General features: G+C 45.2%; 1 protein-coding gene across 2 annotated transcripts; it reads left to right on the plus strand.

The window, feature by feature from the left end:
• Positions 1-114: 114 nt before the first annotated feature.
• On the plus strand, positions 115-26,338 carry Bpnt1 (3'(2'), 5'-bisphosphate nucleotidase 1). Of its 2 annotated transcripts, XM_021162654.3 has the most exons (10): positions 115-238; positions 6,799-6,925; positions 9,806-9,910; positions 13,912-14,019; positions 15,310-15,358; positions 17,598-17,689; positions 18,698-18,742; positions 21,092-21,289; positions 22,877-22,982; positions 25,214-26,338. In XM_021162654.3, the coding sequence occupies exons 2-10, from the start codon at positions 6,806-6,808 to the stop codon at positions 25,360-25,362; spliced, it is 972 nt and encodes a 323-aa protein (XP_021018313.1). In that variant the 5' UTR covers positions 115-238; positions 6,799-6,805; the 3' UTR covers positions 25,363-26,338. The 2 variants fall into 2 exon arrangements, with proteins under 2 accessions (XP_021018313.1, XP_021018320.1); XM_021162661.3 differs by lacking the exon at positions 18,698-18,742 and having other exon boundaries at positions 25,214-26,336.
• The last annotated feature ends 1,372 nt before the right edge of the window (positions 26,339-27,710 follow it).

Here is a 27,710-nt window from a genome sequence, read left to right on the forward strand (position 1 = left end):
CAGGAACAGCCTGGGAACTCGGGCTCTGACGACAAGTGGCGTAAACCTGCGCAGGACGCTCAGAAACGGGTTCCCCCGACAGTCGGGAGCGCGCGGGGAGCTGTGTGCGCCTGCGCCGACCTCGCGCACGCGCAGCCGCTGTCCTTCTCTCAGCATTGGTCCAGTGGATTTGGAGGCAGTCGGTTCCCGGACAGCGAGCCACCAGGCCGGACAGCGCTTAGGGGACACCAGGCTGAGTGTAAGTTTCTCCCGCTGCAACGCAGAGCCTCAGGCGGCCCTGGTTTCTTGTTGTTCAGGTAACTGCCCACCCCTGGCACAGATTAGAGGAGTGCCAGGGGTTGTAATCCCAAACACTACACTGCTACACTGCTTGTCGTTCAGACCTTCTAGAAGCTTGAGTGGCCACATGTGGTTGTCTATCTGGACCTTCTCTTTCATGGTCGAATAAACTACAGAGTTAAACTTGACTTTTGCATCCGAATTTAGAAACTTCAGAATAGCAAAGATCCTTTCAGTTGTCATTTCTTTGCATTAGTAGGCTGCTGTGATTTATTTGACCAGGAACTGAATAGCTGCGTCGAACCCATGTATACATTTTGCTTTTGTTGGAGGGCTCCAGTAGGAACACGTTTCCTCGATCTTTGCAGACTGGGCCAACGATTCCGTGTGGCAACCTTAATCACTTCTCAGGCTGGAGGTTTGCATTTCGTTTAAATTCAGTAGACTGAGCATTTCGTGTATTTAGTGATAAGCACCTTTCTCTTTCTGGGAATGGCTTGTCGACTGTTCTTGCCCCAAACAAAACAGCCCAGTTGTTACTGGGTGATACAGGACTTTCCTCTCCTGTTATATGGTATGAACTGGCTTTGCTTGTAGCATTTTGGACATGTAGAAGTTTTCATTTCTGTGTAAACGTGTTAATACACTTAGTTTTATGTTTTAATGGCCATTTTCAAGTTTATAAAGCCATCCCTATACTTCTCGTAGTTTCTACCTTAATTTAAATCTACTAGACTGAGAGAGAAAACTGTTAGACTGGCTTCAAATCCAAGGTACATGTGCTTCCAGCCAAGACTTCCTGGAACATTAAACAACAACAAAACCCAACATTGGCTGTGCGTGTGTGTGTGTGTGTGTGTGTGTGTGTGTGTGTGTACAGGTGCCTCAGGTGTTTGGGTGGAGGATGGAGGGCTGCTTGCAGGAGTCAGTTCTCTCCTTTCACTGTATTTGAATTCAAGTTCTCAGGCTTAGCGGCAAGCACCTTTACCAGCGGAACCATTTTACCTGGAACATATTTTAATAAGAATGTAAGAAAGATCCAACTGTTTTTGAAGCTCTACCAGTTGCCATTTGTGTGTGAGTGGCTTTCCTCCTTTTTCTTTCTTTTCTTTTTCCTCTCTCCTTTTTTTCTTTTGAGACAGGATCTTGCTGTGTAGCCCACCTCAAATCCAGGATCTTCCTATGTCTCCTCCCAAGGGCTAGGCAGTGTCATACATTCATCTGCTTCTTTCTTGGATTTAAAATACCACCCTTAGTAGTATGTTTGGATTCATTTCTGGAATTTTACTGAGAGATATTGTTAAGTTGGTAGTGTTTGCCTAGCATGCATGAGGTCCAGGGTTGTTCTATCTCCATGTATGTATGTATGTATGTATGTATGTATGTATATACATATACACACACATATATATATTCACCATATTTGTATGAGTTTTGGGAATTGAGGATATATGTGTACATGCATGAGTGTTTGGAGAAAGTACCACACTGGGTAGCAAAGCTGGCCTGGAACTTACTGTGTAACTAAGGTTGGTGTGTTATTCCCAATCCTCCCGACTCAGCTTCCCAAGTGCAGGGACCAGAAGCAAGGTCACCACTCCCAGCTGATTAGCTGATGATTGCGTTTTAATAGCTGGTAATAAGGGGATCTCTATTAATTGTTCAGAATTTGCACCATCGTGATCATTTCTATCTTTCCTAATGCCTTGACCTTCAGCACTACTGATCCAGGTTCCAAAGATAAATTATTTTAATGCTTTTACTGGGAACATGCTGGACACTTCTGAATCCTAATCTGCATGCTCACCATCCTTATATGAATTAAAGATAAAGGACAAAAACAGGTGGTGGTGGTGCTGCTGCTGCTGCTGGTGGCGGTCTCCTCCTTCTCCTCACCCCTCTTCTTCCTCTTCCTCCTTCTACTGTGAGAAATTCTGGTCATTTGAGCTTTGCTGCTATTCTTTGTTTTTGTTTGCTTGCTTGTTTTTATTTTTTATTTTGACACAGGGTCTTACTGTGTGCACCTGGCTGGCCTGCTCTTGGCTTCTGGCCCAGGCTGTTCTCAGCCCTTTGCAGTCCTCCGCAGCCTCCTGTATAGTCAGATCACAGGCACACATCACCATTTTAGACTTGTGCTATTTTCTCTCCTTGAGAGTGGTTGGCAGGTATTATAAAGATTTCTCGGGAGCATGTAAATTAAGTTAATTGCCTTTTTATTTGGTATTTTTCATATTTCCTCTTACAGCGCAAACCTAGAATACAATGCAGAAGACGCTCTTTCCCATCAGGCTCTGTGTCCCTCCTAGGGTCTGGAATAGCCTCTTTCCCATCAGTCACTGTGTCCCTCCTAGGGTGGGAATAGCCTCTTTCCCATCAGGCTCTGTGTCCCTCCTAGGGTCTGGAATAGCCTCTTTCCCATCAGTCACTGTGTCCCTCCTAGGGTGGGAATAGCCTCTTTCCCATCAGGCTCTGTGTCCCTCCTAGGGTCTGGAATAGCCTCTTTCCCATCAGTCACTGTGTCCCTCCTAGGGTCTGGAATAGCCTCTTTCCCATCAGGCTCTGTGTCCCTCCTAGGGTCTGGAATAGCCTCTTTCCCATCAGGCTCTGTGTCCCTCCTAGGGTCTGGAATAGCCTCTTTCCCATCAGTCACTGTGTCCCTCCTAGGGTGGGAATAGCCTCTTTCCCATCAGGCTCTGTGTCCCTCCTAGGGTCTGGAATAGCCTCTTTCCCATCAGTCACTGTGTCCCTCCTAGGGTCTGGAATAGCCTCTTTCCCATCAGGCTCTGTGTCCCTCCTAGGGTCTGGAATAGCCTCTTTCCCATCAGTCACTGTGTCCCTCCTAGGGTGGGAACAGCCTTTGTGTCAGTTGCTTTCCTCACCAAGGAGTAAACAACCCTCAGGGTGAGGGTGTTAATTATTTTGGCTCATGGTTTACTGGCATACAGGCCATCATGGTGGGAAAGACACGGTGTCTGGGACTCCATTCTTGGTGGTAGAAGCTTGCATGTGACTTTTTACACCTTGGTGGATCTGGAAGCAGAAAGCCTGAACAGAATGCAGAGAAATGGGCAGGTGTCAGTGCTGGACCATAAAGAAACCTTAAGGCCCACTGTCCAGCTGTCCACTTCCTCTAACTAGGCCCAGCCTCCTAAGGGTTCTACCCCAGTGTCCTAAAACAGCACCAGCACTTGGTGAGCAAGTATTTATTCAGACCCATGAGGCCGTGGGAGATAGTTACATGCAAAAGATACAGTAGCCTTTTTTTTTTTTTTTTTTTTTGGTTTTTTGAGACAGGATTTCTCTGTGTAGCCCTGGCTGGCCTGGAACTCAGAAATCTGCCTGCCTCTGCCTCCCCAGTGCTGGGATTAAAGGCGTGTACCACTACTGCCCGGCACAGTAGCCTTTTAAAAAATTATTTTAAGTTATATGTTTTAGATTCTGTGTATGTATGTGTCCGTGTGTCTGTATGTGGCAATGTGCCTGAGTCTTAATTCTGGACGTCTAGCTATTGGTCACAAGATGATTTTCAGTACTGCACATTAGTTTCAGTTAAATTGTTTCTCTTCCTTTTAAATCGATTTATGAGCCAGGCAGTGGTGGCACATGACTTTAATCCCAGGACCCTGGAGGCAGGAGCAGGCAAATCTCTGTGTCTGTATTTAGATATGTACTCATGAGTGCAGTAGCCCATGGAGGTCAGAAGAGGACATCTGGTCCCTTGGAGCTGGAGGTTCGAGTATTTGTGAGCAGCCCCATGTGGGTTCTGGGATATGACCTCTAGTCTCCTGTAAAGAACATCTTAACCCTTGAGCCATCTCTCCAGCCCCTCTCCTTTTGTTTTTAACACTCCCGTGTATTCATACTGAATAGTCAGAACAAAGGAAACATTAAAATCTGCTTAGCCAGTGTTGGATGCTTTTATCTGTAGCCAGTAACTCCCGTGCAGTACTTAGTTAGTAATCGCAGCAACCCTGTACAAATATGTGGTTTTTCCAATTTATAAGTTCATGGATGAGAGTTGAAGAAGTGGCTCTCCTGAAAGTCTACAGCTAGTGTATGGCAGGGTGTGGACTGAGGGCTGACTCCGGAGTCTGTGTCTTTAATGTCTAAGCTTTGAAAGGTCATGAAGCAGTAGTGCTTCAGGGAAGACTCACAGAGGGAACACAGACAGGTGGAGGACGTGTCTTACGTGAACTGCTGTAAGGGAGTTAACTCAGTGCCTTGGTCTTGTTTGTTTGTTTGTTTGTTTGTTTTTCAAGACAGGGTTTCTCTGTGTAGCCCTGGCTGTCCTGGAACTCACTCTGTAGACCAGGCTGGCCTCAAACTCAGAAATCCACCTGCCTCTGCCTCCTGAGTGCTGGGACTAAAGGTGTGTGCCACCACTGCCTGGCTTAGTTTCTTGTTCTTAAGCCACCTGTCACATCAAAAGGTAATTCCCACTTGGGTTCCTGGGGAGGACTGGGACAGAAGTAGAAAGGCTAGTAAGAATCTCTTTTATATGTTTTATGTCATTTTTTCTTTTTCTTTATACCAAGAATCAAAATTATATATATATATTTCTTTTAAAACTATGGTAAGAAAACTATTAGAGCCAGGGGTTGGGGGTAGTAATATTTCTATTCTTATGTCTTACAGACTGATGTTCTGTTTAAATTGTAGTTCATAAACATAGTGCATTTATTAAGGAAAGTAGTGAGCAGACAACCTGGAAATTTTCGGTTAGAAGAAAACACTGCATATATCTGGCAAGCTTAAGAGGAAGTGGATTAATCTTGCCTGAAGCCTGCCCGACAAGGCTCAGATGATTGCTGAATAGGCTCAAGGGTGAATGATATGTATGGGAAGCTAGAGCCAGAGAATTACTTCTCTGTCTCCACTCCCACAAGTTAAACTCTCAGCAGTTAGGCATTCACTGAATGAAGCTTAGTGAGAAAGAACTTGATTGGGAAGGCCTCTGGTGTGATTTCCCAGCATTCCTCCTGCCCCCCCCCCACCCAAAAAAAAGCTGCTGGGTGGGGTTAGTAACCCAGAACTACTTTATCAGTACAAAGTTCATTAGATATATGGCTGTTCACAGATAGAAAAGTTGGGGTAAGGCCAAAGAAATACATGTATTTTTTAATTATTACTTCTGGATTTTATTTATGGTGTTCCTTAGTAATGATCACAACTTACTTGATTCTACCTGCAATACCAAGTATGTAAAGAAAATCAGTGTAGCTTGATTACAGTATAAGAAAATACCCTAGATACCCATTTTATTTTCATCTTAATTCTGAACAGCTAGCTATTGGTCACAAGATGGTTTTCAGTCCTACACATTAGTTTCAGTTACATTGTTTCTCTCCCTTTTTAAAAAAAGATTTATGAGCCAGGCGGTGGTGGCACATGACTTTAATCCCAGCACTCTTGAGGCAGGAGCAGGCAAATCTCTGAGTTTGAGGCCAGCCTGGTCTACAGAGTGAGTTCCAGGACAGCCAGGGCTACACAGAGGAACCCTGTCTTGAAAACTCGAAGAGAAGAGGGGGAAGGGGCAGGGGAGAGAGGTAGGGAGAGGGATGTTGGCTAAGACCTCAGCAGCGGGGCTGGTGAGATGGCTCAGTGGGTAAGAGCACCCGACTGCTCTTCCAAAGGTTCCGAGTTCAAATCCCAGCAACCACATGGTGGCTCACAACCATCTGTAACAAGATCTGACTCCCTCTTCTAGAGTGTCTGAAGACAGCTACAGTGTACTTACATATAATAAATAAATGAATCTAAAAAAAAATAAAATAAAAAAAAATAAAAAGACCTCAGCAGCCCCACTGGACCCTTCAGAGCATCCTTTACATTTTCTGTTGAAGCCAGGCATGGTAACACATACTTGTCATACCAGTGCTCAGGAGGCCAGCCTGGGCTAAATAGTGAGACTGACTCATAAACAGAGATTGGAGAGGCCCAGCACTCAGGAAGCAGAGGCAGTTGGGTCTCTGAATTCAAAGCCACCTGGTCTATACAGGGAGCTCTCAGCCTGCCAGGGCTACGTAGTGGCAATCACATGCGGTTGGGGTTTTTCTTGGCTGGTTTGGTTTTCATTTGTTTGTTTTAAACAGTTTGCACACAGGACCTTGCATATGCGGGACCAAAAGTGAGGCCATTCCCTGGCTCACCCCTCTTGTGCACTTATCAGCCCTAGTGTTCAAAATAGCAGCTTAGCAAGGCCAGATATCTTTTAGTTTTAGCTCCTAAGACTTCCATGTTGCGTGATACACACCTCACACTTAAGACTTTTTCACCTGCTGAGTTCATTTCTCCAGGCTTTGAAAGGCTTTGTTGACTATGGAAGAATGTGACAGGGTTTAAGAATAAATTCTGAAACTATGCCTTTTCCAAGTCGTTTTAGTGTGTATTTATTAAAGAACCTGTGCAGTTCATTGAGGCAGCCCTAAGCATTCAGTTAATATGTGTTAACTTGAATTCAGTTGATGGGACTAGTAGCTGGTTTCTAAAGTAACAAAACATTTCCTTTTTCCATTCAAGGTTTATCATGGCCTCCAGCCACACCGTGTTGATGCGACTGGTAGCTTCAGCATATTCTATCGCTCAAAAGGCAGGAACCATAGTCAGGTGTGTCATTGCTGAAGGAGACCTGGGCATCGTGCAGAAGGTACTACAAATCCTATCTGTTTCTGCAGTCATGATGTTTGTTCTTCATAGTGGGTAAAGATTGTCATATTCTAGACCAACTAACAATTAGAGTAATGGAGATCACAAGATCCTTAGTTTGGCTATCTGTTTTGAAAATAACTCCAGACTTTATCCAAGATCTTTGTATATATGACTGGATCTTTTGACTGAAGTTTACCTCCAGAGCAGACCCTAATCTATTTCATACAAAACCATGCGACCTTAGAACATGTGACATGTCTGTGAAAATCCATGCCTAGATAAGTATTTCTTACTTCATCCCAGCATGTGGGAGATGAAAGCAAGAGGTTCATAAGTTCAAGGCCAGCCTTGGCTATATAGCAAGTTCAAGGCCAACCTGAACTATGTGACACCCTGCTTCAAGCCCACCTCCATTCTTACTTCCCCAGCCCCCAAAATCAGGATGTCAAAGAGCGACTTCAGTACCCAGGGTAAACTGAATGGGGCGTAGAGTCAGCCATTGATCACTCAACGGACTTTTCTCTCAGGGAGCAAAGCTTGATTTTCTGGGGCAGTCACGCCCTGGGACCAGCGAGAGACTCTTTGACTCTTAGGGGGCTGGGGAGTAGGAAAAAAGGCAAAAGACAGGAAAGAATTACACACACACACACACACACACACACACACACACACACGCACGCACACTTGGTAGATGAAGCAAGACAAGCTCCAACAGCTTCACACATACATACATACACGTTCACACATTGGGTTGTCAGAGCAAAGCTCTAACCAATTTTACGTATATGCATACATGCATGCAAGCATATACGTGTTTGGTGGATGGAGCAAAGCTCCAGCGAGAAGCTCTTAACAACTTTATTTTTTCTCCACAGCTTATATATCCCAGCAAAATCTCTCCAGCAGCATAAAACTTACGATGTGCTTTACATTCTGTCTTTTCTTCTGGTGAATGATGCATAAGATAAACCTGTTCCCCTGCACCCTCACCTGACCAAATGCTCTACGAAATATGGATTTAAAAAAACAATTTATTCCCAAGAACCTACATACATTTGTAACTAAGTAACTTGTTATAGATTAACGAAGTATAAGCAAGCAAGGTAGTTTTCTCAGCCAGTTTCTTTTTATTGGCAGGCTGCAATTTGCAGATACAAAGAAAGGATCAGTTATTTTATTATTCATCTTAAAAAGTAATCTTACATAAATCTTAAAAGAATCACAAAGCTAAACTTTTATATAAAAACAATCACTCATTTCTTCTTTAAATCCTTAGGCTGCATTAATATCTACTCATTATCAGTTTTTTTATTAAATTATATCAGGAAGCTGAGGGCAAAAATGGATATAAGGTTTAGCAAGAGGGTCATGTCAGTTAGCGTCAGTCAGGCCGCTATTGTTCTTGTTCTCTAACCAAACAAACAAAAAGCCTCGTTCAACTAGTAAGAGTGCACCTTTCTAAACTTGAAATTGTTTTCTAAGATTTTCTATATCAGAGCCACTGGCAAAAACATCTTAACCTCACTCTACTAACAGTCTACTTCTCCAAATGCTTTCTGAGGGTGGTGGCCATTGCTTACTGTCTGCATTTCTATCTTCTTTCCAAGGATGGTGATCGAGCCATTAGTCTGCTCCAGCAGCAATGCTTGAAAACGATGAAGCACTCTGTTGTGAGTGCCAATGATGTTTCCCAGTAAGGGGCTTGGGGCCCCTTAGCTTCACACAACAGTAGATCAGGAAGGACATGAAGACTGAGAAGACAGCAAGCAGAGAGATCGTGGCAGCATGAAGTCCTCGGGATGTGAAGTCCTCAGCTCTGTCCTGGGGGCTCTACCTCTCCAAGGCACACCCATCCCGGCTGGACTAATTCCATAAGTTAGAATCCCACGAGTTCTAAAGCTGCTTTGCTGTGCTGTTCCTCTTGCACGGCCCTCAGCAGTAGGGGTTCTTTCTAAGTCATTGGAGACTCATCTTCAGGATGTCTGAGATACAAGGATGGTTGAGAGGAAGCTAGAGGGTTCTCTTCATACACTGATAATAGAGTTTTAGCTTCGCTTTGAAACGGTATAAAATCTCTTTCTTTGAGACAGAGTTTTGTCATGCTGCATTGGCTGGCCTGGGACTCACTGTAGACCAGGCTGGCCTAGGACTTCTGGTGAGCTTGCTTCTTCTGCTTTCCCAGTATGGGGTTGTAAAAAGCATGTGGCACCACACTGGGGTTTCCCGACTTTTAGCCCATGTAAAGCAGGTTGGTATCTAGAACCTTATGAAAGAGTTTCTCAATTAGAGAAGAAAATATTCCAAATAATTTAAAAGCACCTTTGCAAACTTGAACTGTTGTGGAGCTGGGAATGCAGTTCAGTGGTAGTGCCTTCTTGGTGTGTGTCAGGTGCGTGTGTGATCTCTATCAGCGCACACACACACGCTGTTTTTAAACTATGATTGTTTATTGGTATACAGTTTCACATGGTAGTACAAGCTGATCTCAGATTCGTGGCTGTCCTTCCATGTCCTGATTTTAGAGTCATGCAGTGCCATCCAGCCTCACTTCTCAGTCTTTTGTTTTGTTTTGTTTTTTTGGTTTTTTTCGAGACAGGGTTTCTCTGTGTAGCCCTGGCTGTCCTGGAACTCACTTTGTAGACCATGCTGGCCTGGAACTCAGAAATCCGCCTGCCTCTGCCTCCCGAGTGCTGGGATTAAAGGAGTGGGCCACCACGCCCGGCGTCACTCCTCAGTCTTAACTGCTGTTAATTCTCTGAGAAGCAGCAAGGGCCATCACTAGTTGATTCCTTGGGGTCATGTCTACCTTATACTTGGGAGTCGGAAGACTGATTATCCCGATTTGTACTAATATGGAGATTTGCATTCTTGGTTACAGACCTCGGCCACCGACCTGCAGACCAAAGCAGACCGCTTGGTACAGATGAGCATATGCTCTTCCCTGGCCCGGAAGTTCCCGAAGCTGACAATCATAGGGGAAGAGGTGAGAGGCGCGTGCCACTTGGATTCATACCCTACCTGCCATTGAGCCGTATGTTACGGTTAGTCTTAGCGTTGGCACTAACGTTCCAACACAAAGCGATCATTTTGCTTAGGGAAAAAAATCTGACTTTATGATATTTTGGTCCACTTACAGGCTAAGTCTCCATTTCTAGTGATGGGAGCTATGGTCACCATTGTAATACCATACGATGGACTCAGTGGTAGAAAGTTGCCTACTGTTTGTGAGGCTCTAAGGTGGGAGACATCTCAGTCCTAAGACCATGTGGCTCACATATGTGAGGTCCTGGGTTGGAGCCCCTGCATCAGCAGAGTCGGCAAGGTTCTGGAACTCTAAGATGACTGGGCTTGGTTTGCTTGTCTGCTTGTCCGTCATTTCGGATTGGACTTGTGTACTTACAACTGAAACAATAGACTATGTTTTGGTTTTGGTTTTTATTAAGTTAGTTCGTTGACAATTTAGTGCATACATATAATACATTCTGATTACCCTCATACTTTGGATTCTCCTCCCCTCCCCTTCTTCCTCGCCCCCCCCCCATCCCATTCCCAAATTCATGCCATTTGCTTTATTTCCCTTCCCACTTAGTTGATTCAGGATCATCCATGTGACCATTTCTTTGGGACCATTCATTGGTCATCAGTGGTGCACAGCTGAAAGCAATGGCTTCCCCTTTCCCTGAATCAGTCTGTAGGAAATGGTTCTGCAGTGAAGGAGAGAGAGAGTGCTGGTCTGCATCTCTCCTCCACCTCTGCTTAACTGTTGGCGGACTCATTCTTTCTCAGACCCAGCGCAGTCATCTGTGGTTGTTGAGAGTTCATGCTTGCACTGGCTCTCACCCCAGTAATGATATTTTGCAGCCCTTCTCCCTGTTTTTCAGCTCTTACCATCTTTCTGCCCCTCTCCTACAAAGCCTGGTAAACCTTAGAGGGGATGGTATAAATGTCTTATTTAGAGCTGAGCAATCAGCTGTAAGTTTGTCTTATTAGGCCTTCATATATCTCTCCCTTCATTGTAGTTCTCTAGAAAGAGAATCTTCTCTGACTAAGGCTGAGTGGTAATTCGCTATGTGAATAAACATGTATATGTAGAAGGCTGTTGGACGCTGTGTGGCTTTAGTAAAGCTGTAGAATTTCACTCCCTGAGAGGACGAATGGCCTCCCTTTTTATACACTGAGTGGGTCTCCAGACACGGAGTGTCTTTAACGTACTCAGCGTGGATTCCCATGCTGGAGTAGACCTCACATTCTATCAGGAGCAGGTAGTTATCCCCTAACAGTGCCAACACTGTTGTTGTACCAGTGAGCACAGCTTGCCTGACAGATGGTGCTGTAGTTTGTCAGGTGCACAGATGGGCAGTACTTTCTTCCCCAGCAGCTTGCAGAGAAAATGTGTCCAGGTCTGACTTCTTTGTCTCTTGCAACCAAAGTGTGTGGTGTCATTAGCAGTAAGGTCTTAGCATCTAATGCTAGTGGGCAACCAAGAAAAATGACAAGTGCCTATATTGTCTTAGGGGCCAGTGGGACCTCCGTGACCAACTTATCAGGAAGGATAATTTCACAGGGGAGCAGTTTCTAGCTATCTCCCTTCCAACTTAAAAAAAATGCATCCTAGTTACTGTGAGTAAATTGAAAATCAACAGATAAGTTAGTTTCCAACAGTGAGATGTCAGGCCTCTGGGCCTGTGGAAGACAGCAATATTCCATGTACTGGAATACCTGGCCATGTGCAGGAATAGCTGGGCTACGGATGCTGTTCTTAGTGTTGTAAGGAATCTCCACACCAGTTTCCATATGGCTGCACTGGTTTCCCACCAGCAATGAAGGAGTTCCTCTTTTCCACCCTCACCAGCACTGACTGTCTTTCGGTTTCTTACAGATTGCCATTCTGACAAGACAAGATGAAATCTCAGAGCAGCTCTAATTTGTACTTCCTTTTGTGCTGATGATATCAAATACTTTTTAAAATGTTTATTTTTCAATCCTATTACTTTTGAGAATTCTCTGTTCAGTTCTTGCTGTTATTTGTTGACATAGGGTCTTTCTCTATGTATCCCTGGCTATGTAGACCAGAGTTACCTCAAAGCTGACATAGATCCATCTACTTTTACCTCCCAGGTGCTGGGATTAGAGGCATGCAGATTTTTAAAGTTATTAATATTTATTTGTGATTGTGTGTGTACCTGTGTTTGATCTGTGTATGTGGGTGGATGTTTTGCTTTCCTGGATATCTCTGCTCCACATGTGAGCCAGTTACCTCTTCTGTGGCCAGAAGAGGGCATCGGATGCCCTGGAACTGGAGTTAGGATGGTTGTGAGCTGCCTGTGGGTGCTGGAGAGCAAGCCTGGGTCCTCGGGAGAGCAGCATTGTTCTTACCTCCTAGCCCACTCTCCAGCTCCGGGGGTTGATTCTTGTTCAAGTCAGCAGAGAAGGCTCGAGCTTCCCTCTTCTCCGTGTAGACATCCAGTCTTCCCAGCGCCAGTTTGAGGTGCTCCTTCTTCCTCCGTGTATTTTTGGTGTGTTTTTCAAGAATCAGGTGGCTGTAATTGTATGGCATTAGTCCGGGGTTTCCATTCTGTTGCACTGATGTACACATCGGGTTTTGTGCCAGCACCGTGCCCTTTGTTACCCTGGTTCTGTAGTGTTATTTTGGCCCAGAATTTCTTTGGCTGCCTGGGCCTTTTGTGTTTTGCATCACTCATTCTGCGGATCCATGAGCAGGGAGACCGTTCATCTACTAGTCTCTGCCTTGATTTCTTTCTTTAGAGGTTTTTGAGACAGGGTCTCACTATATAGTCTTGGCTGACCAGGAACTCAGTGTGTAGACCAGGCTGGCCTCAAACTCACAGAGTTCTGCCTGCCTCTGCCTCCTGAGTGCTGGGGTTTAAGGCTTATGCCACTGGGCCTGGGATTTCCTCTGATTTTAAAGTTTTCATTGTAGAGGTTCTTCACTTCTTTGCTTGGTTTCCTCTGAGGTATTTTGTTTATTAAGGCTGCTATAAATGGGATTGTTTTTCTGATTTCTTCTTCACCTTGTTTGCCATTGGTATAAAAAAGCATGCCATGTTTGTATCCTGACACTGCAAAAGTGTTAGTAATTCTAGGAGCTTTCTAGTGGAGACTGTAGGGTCTCCCATGTACAGCATTATATTCTCTATAGACAGGAACATGCTGACTTCTTTATTTCCTACCTATATTCCTTTCCCATCTTGTTTTTATTGTTTTAGCTAAGACTAAAACACCAAATCGATGGCCCTGTCTCACTTCTAGTTTTAATGTTGATGTTTGTTTGTCAGGGTCTCATTATTTAGCGCAGGCTGGCCTTGAATTCTTCCTGCTTCACCCAACCAAGTGCTGGGATTACCAGTACACAGGGCTCTATAAAAAAGTTTTTGTTTTTGTTATTGTTTTTATTTCTCTCTTCTCTGCACTCACATTGCCCCTCTGGTGCTGGAGATCATGCCAGAGTCTCATGTATGCTGGGCAATTGCTGACCACTGAGCTGGATCCCAGGCCCCTTGTGTAACTCAATGCCAAGTTCATTCCCACTGTCTCAGCCTCCCAGCATTCCAAAGGAAATTGGGGAAACAGAAATATTTAAGAAAATGGATGTATTTACAATTTTAGGTCAACAGATATGAGGAAAAAGGTTTTGGGTTCCTTCTAGATGTTCCTGAATCAGGGTTTACATGTGGCTAGGACCCAGCCGTGAGGCTGTCATCACAACTGTGAGACTTTCTGTGAGGATGCCGTTCCTGGTGCTCACACTTCAAACTAGGATGGAAGCTCCTGGGCCAATCCTAGCTGCTCACTTCATCTCTTCCGGCTCCTGCTCGTCTTATACTCGGTTTGCTATAAAAGCTCTAGATATTAGAGGCAAACAGAAGTGGCTAGGCATCCCGTTGCTGTGTATCCTGTTAGATATCCACACGATGCATTGTGGGAACCAACAGCTGTAGGAGTGTCACCTTGCCTGTGCTCTAGGACCTGCCTCCTGGGGAAGTGGATCAAGAGCTGATTGAAGACGGGCAGTGGGAGGAGATCCTGAAGCAGCCGTGCCCATCGCAGTACAGTGCTATCAAGGAGGAAGACGTAAGGTCCATCTGCGTGCTTTGTGCTCTCTTAGTCCGGGGCTGCTGCCACTGGGAAGCAAATACAGTTTGTCCATAAGATGGAAAGTTTGTGGTGACAAAATAGGAGCAGCCAGTCATGGAGTCTGCCAGAACCAGCAGAAGTAGCAGGGAATACATGGATGTGTGACCAACCCTCAGCTCTCTGCCCTCTGCAGATCTCCTGTCTTCTGAAACCATTATTAAAAGTAGGTTTCATAAGAGTCTTCACTCTTAGGTAGATTTGGTAAGAAAGCATTATGTGGGCAGTGGGACTGGTCATTTCTGAAAACCATAGACATCTTGTCAGTTGGGCTGAAGCGGTGGGTTGGAAGTTAAGAGCTGGTGGTGAGGACCCAGGTTCGACTCTCAGCAACCACACTGGGTGGCTAACACTGCCTGTTCCTCCAGCTCCAGGGATCCTGGTTTTAAATCACTCAACATTGCACTTACAGAAACATTACTATGAGGGATAAATTCTGTTCTGTGGGAAGAAGGATAAAAGGATAAGAAGACATGACATCAGAAGCCACCCACTGTGCTGAGAGTGCATGGGAAGAAATTCTGGCTCGTGTTAAGTCCTAAGCCAGAGGGATTTCTCTCTAGTCCAGCACCCAGTTTACAAGCCATGCCATTTTCCTAGGTTACTGTGACTTGTGTCCTTAGTCAGTGTGTACAGGCCAGGCATGGTGGTATGTACCTATAGTCCTAGCACTTGAGAGGCAGAGGCAGGTGGGTCTGTGAGTTTAAGGCCAGCGTGGTCTGTGTAGTGAGTACCAGGACAGTCAGGGCTATGTAGAGAGATCCTGTCTTAAAAACACCACAAAAAAAAAAAAAAAAAAAAAAAAGAAAAAGAAAAGAAAAAAGAAAGAAAAATCCGCAGGAACATATTTCTATGTAAATGAGTAAGGACTTTACACTGTCCAAGCTGTTCTCAGCGCCTTGTGGGAACTTCTCCCTGTAGCGCCATCTAGAGCAAAGCTAGAGCATGACATTGTGCTTAGTGTTCAAGTTGCTGCTTACAGTGGACATTTATCAGCTAAGAACTGTAAACTTGCCAGGGTTCCTAAGTCAGGCTTTGTTTACTTTAAAGGACTCACTCCATGACTGTGAAGCTTTGTTGACAGTTACGAAGCTGACGATGGTGGCTTAAGCCACCCATAATAATGTGTTCAAACAGCTTCGAAGGGGTAGTTTTAGTCTATCTAATTCTCTGAATGCTACATACTTAATATGGACATTGCCTTTTTTTTTCCCTATTTTTATTTTGCAGCTTGTGGTTTGGGTTGACCCCTTAGATGGCACCAAGGAATACACTGAAGGTAAGTGTCTCTCCTCCACACGTCCTACACTCAGGCTGTGACACACACGGTGCGTTCCTGGGTCAGATGAAAAGTTGCTGTTGTGCTCTGTCTGTTGTCATACACTAGAAGAGCTCATCCCCAGGTAGCACCTCACATACTCTACCAGCTCCAGAGCTGAGGCCCCTCCTGGGGAATCACCGTTGTATACTTCCTTTCCTGAGGGATTGTGCTGACATGTCTGACTGGGCTAAAGAAATGCTCCGCCACCCCTGGTCCCATAGCATCCCCTCACCTGAGGTTGTCACGGGTAAGAAAACCAGAAGGCATCGAATTAAATCCAGAGGTGTAAAAGTCAGGAGGAGTTGTGTGAGAGCTCACACCTGTAATCTCAGCACACTGGGGCAGAGGCACTGCTTTGAGTTTCAGGCCATCTTGAGTGCTATACATGGCAAGTCTTGGGTCAGCCTGGGTTAGAGCAAGACCTTTTCTAGGCAAGGCAAGAAGTTATTCAGAAGAACCCAGTCTCAGAGCTGGACTTTGGGTTTTATTTGTTTGTTTGTTTGTTTGTTTTTATTTTTCAAGACAGGGTTTCTCTGTGTAGCCCTGGTTGTCCTAGAACTCACTTTGTAGACCAGACTGACCTCGAACTCAGAAATCTGCCTGCCTCTGCCTCCCGAGTGCTGGAATTAAAGGTGTGCACCACCACTGCCTGGCTTAGACTTCGAGTTTTAAAAGCCTAGAGTTGTAGTTTTGAAATAAAGATCTGCATTGAGAACTTGTGAGGCTGAGGCAGGAAGACTGTGAGGTCAGCCTGGCCTTCACAGTGAGTTTCAGGTCAGCCTGAGATAGAGGAGCAGTGTGAGGCCAGAAGGACCCCACAAAGAAAGACCTCCACAGCGCTGCTTCTAATGGGTCCAGCTTCGAGGGGCTTTCTCACAGCTGCCAGAGAGAATGTTGTTGGCCCCTGGAGGAGATAGAGTGATAGTGACTCTGTGTGTGTGTGTGTGTGTGTGTGTGTGTAAATATATACTGTGAGGGTGCATGTGTGCAACATGCATATATACTGTGAAGGGGCTTTCTCACAGCTGCCAGAGAGAATGTTGTTGGCCCCTGGAGGAGATAGAGTGATAGTGACTCTGTGTGTGTGTGTGTGTGTGTGTGTGTGTGTGTGTGTGTAAATATATACTGTGAGGGTGCATGTATGCAACATGCATATGTACTGTGAAGATGTGTGAGAGGCAGTGTGTTCACATGTGTGTCTGTGAGTATAACCCATGCGTATGTAATCTAGGGGGTGTACATATCTACTCTGTGTGTGTGTGTGTGTGAGAGAGAGAGAGAGGTGCATGTACTCTGTGTGTGTGTGTGTGTGTATGTGTGTGTGTGTGAGAGAGAGAGAGAGGTGCATGTACTCTGTGTGTGTGTGTGTGTGTGTGTGTGTGTGTGAGAGAGAGAGAGAGGTGCATGTACTCTGTGTGTGCTGAAAACATCTCTAAAGCCCTTTGGGAAGCAGGAAGTCCACCCTAGAGCTTTGATTAACCACTGGCTTGGGGTAGGGGAATCCCGCATGTCACAGATCACTAGTGTCACAGATCACCACTGTCACACACTACAGATCACCACTGTCACGTGCTACAGATCACTACTGGGTGATCCAGTGCCATGTGCTGCTCTCTCGTCCCAAGGCTGGAAAGTAAGTCTGGGGAAGAACTAGGCAGTTAGTAGTCTGGTCCTGCAGGTCAGAGCGCACTGGATGGGACAGAAGGAGCAAGAGGAGTCTAGTAATGGCTTTGGCACTGTGGCTTTAATGGGTCTGCAAACTACTAAGGGGAGTGTGGTTGTGGTTATCTCTTCAGTTTAGTGGCCATAATCCCCACTTCTGTCCCTGTACAGTTTTCTTAGAGCTGGTGCATTTGCCTCAAGTAGAGTTGTCCATGGGTAAATCATTGCAAATCCCTTACCCTGACTGCAAAAATGACTAGCAGTGAGGTGGGGTGCACACACCTTTCATCTCTACACTAGGGAGGCAGAGGCAGATGGATCTCTGAGTTTGAGGTCAGCCTGGTTTACAGAGCAAGTTACAAGACAACCAGGGCTACACAGGGAAACTGCCTGAAAAAACCAAATGCAATGATCATGATCATAATGATGATGACATGGAGGAGGAGGGGGAGGGGGAGGGAGACTACCAGCTGTTGTTTGATGTACTGGTGGTAAACAAGAACCTGGGAGAGTGACTGACTTGTGCCCTTCATAGGTCTTCTTGACAATGTGACAGTTCTCATTGGGATTGCTTATGAAGGAAAGGCCATCGCAGGCATCATCAACCAGCCGTATTACAACTACCAGGTACTGCTGCCAACCACACGAGTGTTAGCTACATAACTATAGGGTCTGATGAGGCCAACGCCATCCAGTCCAATTGTCATCTCGCCCGTTTGCACAAGCAGCCACGTGGGGACAGGCTGATTCCCAGGCTGCTGTTCACCTATGTAAGCTAGAGCTTTCTGAAGGTATTGGGGCCAGGAATATAGATGGGGGCAAATAGACTGTGTGTACTGAACTGTTACATATTTATAATTCAATTGCAGTAGTTCTGAAATTACCCATTTGGTTCTTGATTAGCATGGTCACCGGGGTTACAGGTAGTTCTTGACGCACATTTGAAGAAGCAAACCACATCAGCAAGGAGGAGCCGCTAGCCAGCCATGTTGCCTCCCAAGTAAGAGCACGCAGTGCCTGAAGCCGCCGGCCAGTCAGCCAGCCAGCCAGCCAGCGGGGCTTGTCGCCTCTTCTTCTTCCTGTTTCTTCCAGCCTGCTTTGACTTTCTGCTGTGCTTCAGAGACACTGTCTCCCTTAGAAACAAGAGAAGAGTAAACTTTCAGAGCAAAAATATATTATTGAATTTTAAAGAAATCATTGAATAAAATATTTAGAGTTTTCATATTAGTGTGGAAGTTGATGAACTTTGGAAAACTAAACAGAGTGGGGGCTATCACTTCTGAATATCTGATTCATAGTCGTTTAGGTGTAACTAACTTTATTTAGTTAGCTGCTGCTTATATGGTTAGGAGTTTGATTTATCTCCTGGGGTTTCCCAGAGTGGCTTTGCATTGTTAGGCGAGTCAGACTGAAGTGCTCAAGTGTTAATCCTTATAGTGTTCTCTGCTGTCTGCACAATAGTACACTTGGGTGCAGGTTTGTAATTTTAACAGTCCTTAAACGAAGTGTATTTAATTCATAGGGAAAGGTATGCATGGTCCCTTCCATCTATACTAGAGACGTAAGTACTTAGGAATTGTTAATGTTTTCATCCCTTATGTCCGAGACTAGAAAATCTGTATTCGTTTTCCACAGAACAATGAAAAGGAGAAGCTCAGAGAGCACGGGAATGAAGCCCAGGTGAGGCCCAGCTAGCGTGGGCGCCAGGTCCAGGGAAGGAAGAGGCAGGCGCTGCGGCACCCGGGCTGTCCTGGGAGCCAGCTCATTTCCTTCTGCTCTGGGCATCTTCTTCCTTCTCTCAGTATTTGCTCACCCTCTTTGCCCTCTGTGTTCCTTATCGTGTGTTGCAACAAGTAGAAGGGGAACGCTGGCTGCTGCTGGTTTCTAAGGCTGGTGATGCATAGTCATCAGCATAGCTGTAGTTTATCAGGCACTCGCTGTGATTGGCATGTGTCAGCTCCTGTAATACTCACCACATAGCTGTACATATTAAAGAAAAGGATACTAGTGGGGCCAGAGCATTGTAAGTTCAGGGGAGTCCTGGGCAACAGAATGAGCTCAAGACCAGCCATCAACTAAGTGAGACCATCACAAAGTAAATGTAAAAGAAGGCTGGGAGTGTGGCTCAGCACGGTCGAGTACTGCCTGCCCAGACTGGCTTCATCTCAGAATTCTCCTGCTTCTACCTCCTACATGTTGATTAAAGCCTCACGAGTGTCTAGAACTACCATGCAGCGCGTGGGAACTTTCCAGACTCCAGGTTTACTGTATAGTCTGGAGGGAAGAGAGGAAGCACACTGGCATGCCGAGCAGCGAATCGTTGGTTTGGGTTCCTCTGTCGCCCCAGTGCAGGAGGCACAGTCAGTAGTCAGCCTTCTCAGACATTGCCTCCCCATGAGGAGCCTTCCCATTCCAGTCTGCTTCCCATAACTAGAAGTGCAGATGTATAAAAGCCTGGCATTTCCTTCTGACTTGGGCCCACACAGAGAGCTACCTACCTGAGCTCTGGTGTCCTCATGGTCACAGCAGGAGCTGTCACCTAGCTCACTGCAGCCCATGTCCCCTCTGCCCACACTGTTGCCTTCTGTAGGTGCTGATCCCATATGCATTCCTTGCCAGCCATCCTCCTGCCCCAGACTCTGTTTCCCAGGGCACACAGCCTGTAGCATAAACCTGCTTCACCCTGCAAGCATCAGTGCACTTCCCTAGGACAAAGGACTTTGAAAACATTTGGACAAGTTGGCTCTGGGTGCCCTGTGTCTGTTTTGATCAGCACAGTGGCACTAACCTGTGGTCCTACCTACTTGGGAGGTGGAGGCAGGAGAATCATTTCAAGGCCATCCAGGGCAATGTAGTGAGACCCTCATCTCTCAAACAATGCAGGTCAAAAGCAGAAGAGCTTTACAGAGCTGCAGAGATGGCTCAGCAGTTGGGAGCACTTGCTGTTCTTGCAAAGGACTCAGGTTGAGTTACCAGCACCCACATGGCTGCTCACAGCCATCTAGAACTTGAGTTTGCGGCACATATGGTGCACAAAAGTACATGTAGTCATACACATAAATTAGAGGCCTAAGACTGGTCTTTAATTTATGTGTATGAGTGTTGGACTCTGTTGGTTCTAGGTCAGCCATGGCTGCATAGTGAGACCATGACTCCAGAAATAAAACGGAACAGATGAGCTGGATGTTGACAGGGGCTTCCTAGGCTCCTCAGTCAGTTTATTAACTGACTCTAAGTCTCATTGTTAGGGATAATGGCATCTACTTCTGGGTTGCTTTGAGGATCAGATGAACTAATGCATGCATAAAGAACTTAGAACTTAGTGTGGTTCTAACACATTCATGTCAGGTGAGCCCCAAGCCTGTCCTCACTGTGCACCACCCAGGCCAAGATGATTCTGGGTTGAGTTTGTTGTGTTAGCATCAATTTTACAAAACAGTAGACTATGTTTTCTAAATGAAATATTTATTTAGCGATGTGGTTGAAAGGTCTTTGAGCTGCATAGTGGAGAACACAGGTTCTAAGATTGTATTGTCAGTGTCGTTCTATGAGAGCAGTTATCATTAAAGCCTTAGCCCCATCACCACTGACCAAGGCCTTCAGCAAAGTGCAGCCTTCCTTAGGTAACACAGGTCCTAGTGTTCCTTGAATAATGAAAGTAGGGATCAGTACATAGTTCCATTTCCTGGAACATTGGTATTTTTAAAAGTGGCCATGTTCAGTTCAACAGACAGATCAGTGGGTAACTCCAAAACAAACAGCAACTGAATTATGAAGGTCACTTTCCTGAGGAGTTCTTTAAAACTGTTAACCAAAGTAGTAATGAGGAAAATCAGAGTATTGTCAGGACAAATTATTTTGTCTATCTACTGCCCTTATATTTTATACAGTTGTGTATTTTTAACGATTGAAACTAAAAAATAAGTCCTATATTTCAACTTGGTAACTTCAGCTAAGTCTAGCTGGCTGACTGTTCTTTGTGGCTGACAGCTTTCCCCAGTGACTGAGCCTTGTTGTCATTTCACACAGGCAGGACCCGACGCGGTGCTGGGCAGGACCATCTGGGGAGTTCTGGGTTTGGGTGCTTTTGGGTTTCAGCTGAAGGAAGCCCCTGCCGGGAAGCACATTATCACAACCACCAGATCCCATAGCAACAAGCTGGTCACGGACTGCATTTCGGCCATGAACCCCGACACCGTGCTGCGAGTGGGAGGAGCAGGAAACAAGGTACAGAGAAGAAGTGCCATTGGCTCTGAAGTATGCTGTCATTGAATGAAATGCCGAGCTTATAAAAAGGTGAAGTACACTGAGCCTGGTGGCACAGGCCTGTCACCGCAGCTCCTCAGGAAGCCAAAGCAGGAGGACCAAAGGTTCGAGCCTGCCTGGGCAACTTAGTGTCACTGTCTCAAAGAAGAGCTACAAAAAGAGCTGCAAACAAAGCATTGTGGCAGGTTTGAGTCCCTGAGTTTAAGCTCCAGCACACACACAGAGGAAGTAAAGTAAAAGTGGGAAAGAGGCTACATATTACAGAGTTTGCTACCGGCATCTCATTCAAGATTACAGAAATGTAAGGAAGGGGCTGAAGTTATGTCTCAGTTGTACAACACGAATTTAGTACGGACAAGACACTGGGTTGGAACCCAACATAAAAAAGAAAAAGAAAGAGTTTAAGGCTCAGTCTCGTTTAGATGAGAGAACAGCACGTTGCTTGCCAAGGAGCTGAGTGGCCGAGAGCCCTCCTGGATTCTCTGTAGACCGTCCTTCTATAGACTCTGAGCATGGGCCTGCCTCTGCCTTTTCTGCTCCTCCCCCATTCTTCAGCCAGGCTTCCAGCCTGCTCAGAGTATCATGAAATGGAACACAGTTCAACCTACTACACCCTTGATCTCCTTCTCTCATTGTACCCTGGTGTCATGATGTCATCCTGGGGATACCACTCAGCCCTTCACACTCATCTCGACCAGATGGAGCTGTCACCCTTCTTCCACTGGCACTCCACGTGCTGCTTGAGTGACACCTCCATTTCCATAATTGTACCGGCCAGATACTGAGTCTCCTTCCTTCTGTACACCCCACCACCCTGGCCCAGTACCTCTCCTATTACCTCCCTAAGTGGACAGTTGAGACTTGTCATCTTCCCAGAGTACTAGTATAGCCTCCTCCAAAATGGTCCAGCTCTTCACAGATACCAGTAGGCAGTTAGATGCAAAAAGCAGCCAAGTGTGGTGCTGCGTGCCTGCAGCCCTAACGCTGGGGAGATGGGGACAGGAGAAACAGGAACTCTAGGTCATCCTCGGCTAGAAATCAAGTTTGAGACCCAGCATGGGCTACAGGAGCCTCTGTCTCAAAGAAACCAAATAATAGCAGTCAGTAGTAATGACTCATAAGTGAGATGGGAGGAGCAGTGGATCAGGGTCCAAAGCCCCTGCAGGGGCTCGTCGGACTTGCCCACTGTGCTGCTGTTGAACATTTCTCTATCACTACACATTGGTCAGTGGCTTTTAGAAATGTAAAAGAAGCACTTGTCCAATAGCGAGTATTTGTGTCCTTAAGAAAGCCCACGTGAGTGAGAAAGCTTGATCTCACTTGGGCTATGGATTGTGGCTTACTTGATTGTGTTTCCTCCCCTGTAGATACCGTGTACTATTATGCACTTGTTTTATTTCTTTGTATTACTGGTATCATTTAACCTGTTCAGGGCTTTGATCTAAGTCTAACAGGGATTGATGAAATGTCTTTAATAGGCACGAGCAGTTTTTCTTTCGGGCCGCTCAGCCGTCACATGGTGGGGTAACTGATATTTTTACCTTACAGATTATCCAGCTGATCGAAGGCAAAGCTTCTGCTTATGTGTTTGCAAGTCCTGGGTGTAAGAAGTGGGACACTTGTGCCCCGGAAGTTATCTTGCATGCTGTGGGAGGTCAGTCCATGTGATCTTGGAGAAGGTGGCTTTTGTTTTTACTCAGGCACTGTTTCCGCACTGTTTTTTTTGTCATTTTATGTGGATGGGTGTTTTCTCTGCATGTATATCTGTACATGTAGACACACATGCACATATATGTGTACCACATGCCTGCCTGGTGCTCTTGGCTAGAAGAGGGTGTTAGATCACCTAGAACTTGAGTCACCGACAGTTGTAAGCCCATGTGGTTATTGAGAATCAAGCCCACATGCTCTGAGAGAATAGCCCACGAACGTCATTTTCAACTAACATAATTTCCTTTAGTTTATATTGTTTGGGAAGAGCGGATTTTCATATTCACACGGTTATTTTAATTTTTTAAAAAGATTTTGTTTATTATGTGTAAGTACACTGTAGCTGTCTTCAGATCTGAGGGTGGTTGTGAGCCATGTGGTTGCTGGGATTTGAACTCAGGACTTCTGGAAGAGCAGTCAGTGCTCTTAACTACTGAGCCATCTCACCAGCCAGGTTATTTTAATTCTTATTTTGTTGTTTGTTTTATTAAGACAAGGTTTCACTTTGTGCCTGGCTGCCCTGGAGCTCATTGTGAAATCCAGGCTCAGAAATTCAGAGCACTTTCCAAAGAACATGAATTCAGTTCCCAGCTGTCTCCTGTCTAGTAATTTACAGTAACCTGTAACGCTAGCTTTGAGATGCCCTCGTCTAACTTTTGCTGGCACAGGGGAGAAAAGGAGGGATAGAGAGAGATAGAGAGAGATTGATTTTAAAAAGACAACTTTAAAAATTAGAAAACAGATGATGGGCTCGGGTAACAGCTCAGAGGTCAGCTCCTGGCCAGCATGGGTGAGGCCCAAGGTCTGTGTTATCGTCACACAAGCTGAAGTCATCTGAGAGAAGGGAATCTCAGTGGAGAAAATGCCTCCATAAGGTTGGGCTATAAGCAAGCCTGTAGGGCATTTTCTTAATTAGTGATGGGAGAGGGCCCATGGTGGGTAGCTCCACCCTTGCTGGTGGTCCTGGGTTCTATAAGGAGGCTGAGCAAGCTAACAAGCAGCATCCTCCATTGCCTCTGTATCAGCTCCTGCCTCCAGAGATTTCTGCTCTGTTTGAGTTCCCACCTTGTCTTTTTTCAGTGAACTGTGGTTGAGGATAAATAAGCCAGACAAACCCTTCCCTCCCCAACTTGCACTTGGTTTTCTTTTTTTGTCATAAACAGTAGTAACCCTGATTAGGACAGACAGACAGACAACAGATATACAGAAAACGTTCTGGAAAGTACACCTTTATAATAAGAGAAGTTGATACCAAGAAATTTAACTGTGTGGCTGGAGAGATGGCTCAGTAGTTAAGAGAGTAACTGTTCTTACAGAGGACTCAGGTTGAGACCCTAGCATCCACATAGTGGCTCACAGCCATCTGTAACTCCAGTCCCAGTGGATCTGGTGCTCTCATCTGACTTCTAAGGGCCCTTGGCACTCATGTGTTCCACAATACACATGTGCAGGGAAAACCCTAAATACATAAAATAAATCTTCATTTTTTCCTAACTCTAACTCTAAGAAAGAAATCTATTTTGTTTGTTTGTTTGTTTGTTTGGGGGGGTTGGTTGGTTGGTTGGTTGGCTTATTTTGTTTTTTTAAGACAGGGTTTCTCTGTGTAGCCCTGGCTGTCCTGGAACTCACTCTGTAGACCAGCCAGGCCTCAAACTCAGAGTTCCTCCTGCCTCTGCCTTCCATGTGCTGGGGTTAAAGGCCTGTACCACCATCACTAGTAATAAATTAATTTAAAATAAAATAAGAAAGACATACAGACTTGAGAGCACCGGGCTCAGTGGTAGGGCTCACATTTGGTGTACCACAGGAACTGGCTTCAATCTCTACTTCCAGAGACTGGGGAAATCATGAGGATATTGGGGTGGAATAGGCCTGTGATCTAGAATTCCTGAGGTACAAGCAAGATCACTGCAAGTTCAGGAGTAACCTCCCTAGTAAGTTCCAAGTCAGCCAGGGCGTTAGAATGAGCGTACAGTGAGATCTTAAGTCAAGCCTGCACAACTTCGACTTTTTCTCAGAAATAAAAACAAAAAAAGAAGGCTGACATAGTTCAGTAGTAAAACCTGTGCTTAGTGTGAGCCCTGGGGTTTAGTTCTCTCCATCCTGTCCCCCAAAGAAGCACCCTCGAAACATCCTGATCCAGCTGTCCACTGACGGTGTGATGTTCTTCTGCAGGGAAGTTGACAGACATCCATGGGAATGCCCTGCAGTACAACAAGGAGGTGAAACACATGAACTCTGCCGGAGTCCTGGCTGCACTGCGGAACTACGAGTACTACGCAAGCCATGTTCCAGAGTCGGTCAAAAGTGCGCTCATTCCGTAAAGGGGTCTCACTCACTTACCCAGAGGCCTTGGTTCAAAGGAACACATCTTAGAACTGACTAACTAATTGAACAATTGGAGCTCCGCCTGCATTTATCATTGATCAGTGATTTATTAGTAGTTAGGGATAGAAGATGGAATTAAGGAATTTTCTTCACATCATCTAACACGCTTAAGACTTAAGTATATAATACGATTGTCATTTCTCCTGCCTAAAAAAAAATTAGCCAGGTGTGATGGCACTTACAGTAGTCATAGCTACTCCAGTGGTTGAATCAGAGGATTGCTTGAGCCTAGCCTCCATTACATAGCAAGACACAGCCTAAACACAGAGAAGGAAAACAAAAAAGGAATTTAGTTTTACTAATTAGCTAACAGGACCAGTTGTTTTGGGGTTTTTTTTTTTTTTTTTTCCTCTTGTTGTTTGGGCATTTTGTTTGTTTGCAGGTTTTGTTTTATTTTTGTTTTTTTGAGACAGGGTTTCTCTGTGTAGCCCCAGCTGTCCTGGAACTCACTCTGTAGACAAAGTTGGCCTTGCACTCAGAGATTCCCCTGCCTCTGCCTCCTTAGTGCAGGGATTAAAGGCTTGCCCCACCACACCTGGCTCAAATGTTACTATTTTTAAGTGAAGAAATGAAAAAGGGTTAGTTTCAAATGACTGTCCAGGTCATTTGTGCAGTCAACATTCCTGCTGATAAACCAGATTTCTTCAGGGCACAGAGTCTTAAGTTACTCCAGAATTTCAGTTGTTTTGTTTTTTCCCAGTAATTTTTTAAATTTCTGATTCCAAGTAAGAATGCATATAATGATATTATTTATGTTGATTTATGGGGAAAGTTTCTCTAAAATACATAGTCCTATCTTTTCATATTATATATCAGATTTTTTCAAAAGTATTTGAAAATTATAAATACTGTGAGGATTAATTTATTCTCTTGTTATTAAAATCTATAATTGGAAAACTGGGTAATTGCCTTTATTCCTTCCCCTGAGAGAATGTACAATCAGCTTGATTGTCACCTTCAGTAGACTGAGAAGCCCTACCTACATCAGGAAACAGGGTTCCCAGGAAGGATGAGCTGAGCTGTAAGTGTAGGCGGCACCATCCCCTATGCTGGAGCCTGGATGGAATGAAAGGGGACAGAGAAAGCCAAGTGGCACAGGTTCTGTTTCTGCTGTCTGGTTGCCGTAAGGTGAGCTGCTTTGTCCACCATCCCTCCTGGCAGCCCCACCCCTAACCTTCTTGAAATCTTTCCCTCTGTCACTTGTCACAGCAACACAAGAGTCTTCTTTAAATGTGATGTTCACAAATCTTTGGGTATTTCATTCAGGCAAAGGTCTGTGCTGCTCATAATTGCCATTCCTTCCCACAACCACGTTCACACTCCTGTAACCTCTCCCAGACCCACTCCACCTCTCACCACTTCCCAGCCTCTTTTCCTTTTCTTAAAGTAACGACCAAGTCTAGTTTCTGCTGTCCATGTTCTCTGGTAAGTGGCCATCCACTGAGTGTAGTCGGCCTACCAGAAGCTGCACCCTTAAAGAAAGCTAGCTTTTACTCCCACAGAAGCCATCAATGTCAGTATGCCATGAGATGGTGGTAGATGCCCCTCCCCTGCCAAACTGGAATGTTAACAGGCTTGATCTTGGTTTTGGTGGGGTCTTAGGCAACCTCAGCTGCTGTGAGCTCATGAGTGTAGACGTCATGTTTGACCCTGATTCTCCCTGACCTCTGACTGTTCTAATCCTTAACAGAAGCCCTAATACACCCTCCTAGTTTAATGTTTTTTTTTTTCACATTTTTTCCAGTTGTGGATATTGAATCCAGGGCTTTGTACATACCAGTCCAATGTTCTACCAACTAAGCTATATCCTACCCCCCCCCCCCATGGCTTTTTTTTTTTTTTTTTTTCTGTTTTGGTCTCTGTCTGTTCCTTTGGATGAAGCAAGTAGAATGCACACTCAGAATGTTTAAGGCCCTGGGTTTAATTACTAGAGCAGCAGTTTCCAAAACAACTGCTTAAGAAAGCTGCTTTTGGGGCTGGAGAGATAGTTCAGAGGTTTAAGAGCACTGACTGCTCTTCCAGAGGTCCTGAGTTCAATTCCCAACAACCACATGGTGGCTCACAACCATCTGCAACAGGATCTGGTGCCTTCTTCTGTTGTGTCTGAAGAGAATGACAGTGTACTCATATACATAAAATAAATAAATCTTTAAACCAAAAAAAAAGTCTACGTTGGGCATGTGGCTTTGCCTATGATTGCAATAACTTAGGAAATGGATACAGGAGGATGAAGAGTTCAAGACTAGCCTAAGTAATACAGGGAGACACTGTTCTTTTAAAAAAA

This window comes from Mus caroli, unplaced genomic scaffold, assembly GCF_978045245.1.
Source record: "Mus caroli unplaced genomic scaffold, Mus_caroli_1 scaffold_1, whole genome shotgun sequence".
NCBI classification, from domain to species: Eukaryota; Metazoa; Chordata; class Mammalia; order Rodentia; family Muridae; genus Mus; species Mus caroli.